Source organism: Buceros rhinoceros, unplaced genomic scaffold (genome assembly GCF_000710305.1).
Source record: "Buceros rhinoceros silvestris isolate BGI_N320 unplaced genomic scaffold, ASM71030v1 scaffold22702, whole genome shotgun sequence".
NCBI lineage: Eukaryota > Metazoa > Chordata > Aves > Bucerotiformes > Bucerotidae > Buceros > Buceros rhinoceros.
Genome location: NW_010398610.1, coordinates 744 through 3039, shown reverse-complemented (window position 1 = coordinate 3039; position 2296 = coordinate 744). Strand labels below are relative to the sequence as shown.

General features: G+C 59.8%; 1 protein-coding gene across 1 annotated transcript in view; it reads right to left on the bottom strand.

The window, feature by feature from the left end:
• The window catches only part of SSR2 (signal sequence receptor, beta (translocon-associated protein beta)), a gene marked incomplete at both ends in the record, with an annotated part of 3496 nt that overhangs the window by 462 nt on the left and 738 nt on the right, over positions 1–2296 (bottom strand). The window contains 3 exons of the mRNA XM_010131168.1: positions 799–876; positions 1033–1141; positions 1509–1607. Coding sequence (XP_010129470.1) covers positions 799–876; positions 1033–1141; positions 1509–1607 — 286 coding nt within the window. The remainder of the gene's footprint in view (positions 1–798; positions 877–1032; positions 1142–1508; positions 1608–2296) is intronic.

The following is a 2296-nucleotide window of genomic DNA, read 5'->3' as shown; positions in this document are numbered from 1 at the left end:
TTCTGGCGGGGAGGGGCCAGCACTGGACCCAGGAGTCGAGGGGTGGCCTCCCCAGTGCCCCCAGTGCAGGGGGACGCTCCCTGCCCTGGTGCTGCTGGCCACACCAGTGCTGGTCCAAGCCAGGATGCCGTTGGCCTTCTTGCCCCCCTGGTCCCACTGCTGGCTGCTCTCCATCCGCTGTCACCAACCCCCCCAGGGCCTTTTCCTGGGGCAGTTCCCAGCTGCTCTGCCCCAGCCCAGAGGTTGGCGTGGCCTCAGGTCAGGAGCCGGCACTTGCCCTGTTGCCCCTCAGCCTGTTGCCCTCGGCCGATCGCTCCAGCCTGGCCAGAGCCCTTGGTGGAGCCTCCTGACTCTCCAGCAGATCAACACACCCGCTCACTCCAAAGTGACTGAGGGTGCCCTCAATCCCCTTGTCCAGATTATGACAAAGATGTTGAAGAGAACACGCCTCAGTACGGAGCCCTGGGGCACACCGCTGGGGACCAGCTGGAGGTCACTCCATTCCCCACCACCACGAGCCCGGCCAGCCAGCCAGTGTTTCTCCTAGTGCAGGGTCCACCCGTCACACACAGCCAAGTCTTGTTCCGCTCTCACTCCCCACAGCGCCAGCTCCTTCTCAGAGGCAGCTGGGAGGGAAACTCTTTGCTGTTTCTGTGACGCTCTGGATGATGGATGGGGATTAACTGCACCCCCGGCAGAGTCTTCCTGACAACCATGGTGCAAACCAAATCCGCCACAAACCAGCCAACAGCTGCAGCTGTGGCAGCGCATCTCTATCACCAATGGAAAAGGACTCACAAAGTGCGGGGAGAACCTTCTGTCGAACTCGCGCTGAGCCAGGATTCCTCCCTGCCCAGGAGCGCTCGTGAATCCAACCTGGAAAAGGCACACGACAAGGGGGGATTTGCCAGGATCGCTCCTCATGGCAGAGCCTGTGCAGGGGGACGCGCCATCCTGACAGGCGGCTTGAGGAGCACGGGTGGGGGATCTGCTATGCGGGTCGGGAAAGGATCTCACCCACGGTCAACTCACCACAACCTGCCCACCCTCCTGGGCCAGGTAGGTAATGGTAGCTGAGGTGAAGTTGAAGTAACCAGCTTTGAGAGGCCGCAGAACCACCGTGTGGGAGACGTTACTCGCTCTGGGAGTTGTGACTTAAGGACAACAGCTGCATTTCATTTACCAAAGGATGAAAAGCAAGGAGATGGGTAAAGAGCCTCAAACCAGGTGGGAAAGTCCTGGTGACAGACACGGCTCCGCTGCGGTTACAGGCTCCCAGTTGCAGCCAAGGTGAATCCAGCAGCTCCTCCGGCCCAGGCACTGGGACTGACCTTGTTCACGAGGAGCTCGTCTAACGCAGCACCTTCAAGGAGCTCAGGGGTTCATGGTCAACACCCTGCCCAGGGTCTGGCATGACGGAACCTCAGATACCACCAGTGAGGACAGGAGAGAGACAGGACGCTTCGGGTAAGGAGTGTTGGGAGAAATTTCACAACGTGAAAAGATACGGAGCGATCCTGTCCCACTTGACGTTGAGCATTCCAGAGACGATGCCAAAATCTTCAGGGGGGAAAGAATCATCCGACAGTTCCACGTCTAAAGCAGCGCTACATGCAACAAAGAGAGGGAGAGGATCCTCAGAGCTGGCATTCTGCTCGTGGGGGACTGGGCTGGCGTGGGGCAGCAGCTCCACACTGACCAGGCAGCAGCTGCAAGAATCAGCTTTGGGAACAAAAAGGCACCAAGAGACACTGGGAAAGAGAGTCCAGGTGTCTTACAGGAGACGGTAGCAAGAGGAGGGCAAAGCCGAGAGAAACTGCAAAACCAGACAGGAAACAGCTGTGCAAAAGGAGAAGGGGAAAAGGGGGGCTGCAGCACAGGGCAGAGCGGCTGAAAACTGCCCCGGGAAAAGGCCCTGGGGGGGTCAGTGACAGTGACTGGAGAGCAGCCAGCGGTGGGACCAGGGGGCCAAGAAGGTCAACGGCATCTGGGCTTGTGTCAGCCCTGGTGTGGCCAGCAGGAGCAGGGCAGGGACTGTCCCCCTGGACTGGGGGCACTGGTCAGGCCGCCCCTCCCATGCTGGGTTCAGTTTTGTCCCCTCACTGCCAGAAGGGCCTTGAGGGACCTGAGGGGGTTGAGCCTGGAGCAAAGGAGGCTCCGGGGAGACCTTCTGGCTCTTGACAACTCCCTGACAGGAGGGTGCAGTGATGGGGGGTCGGTCTCTTCTCCCCAGTAACAAGCAACAGGATGAGAGGAACCGGCCTCCAGTTGTTGCAGGGGAGGTTGAGGTTGTCCC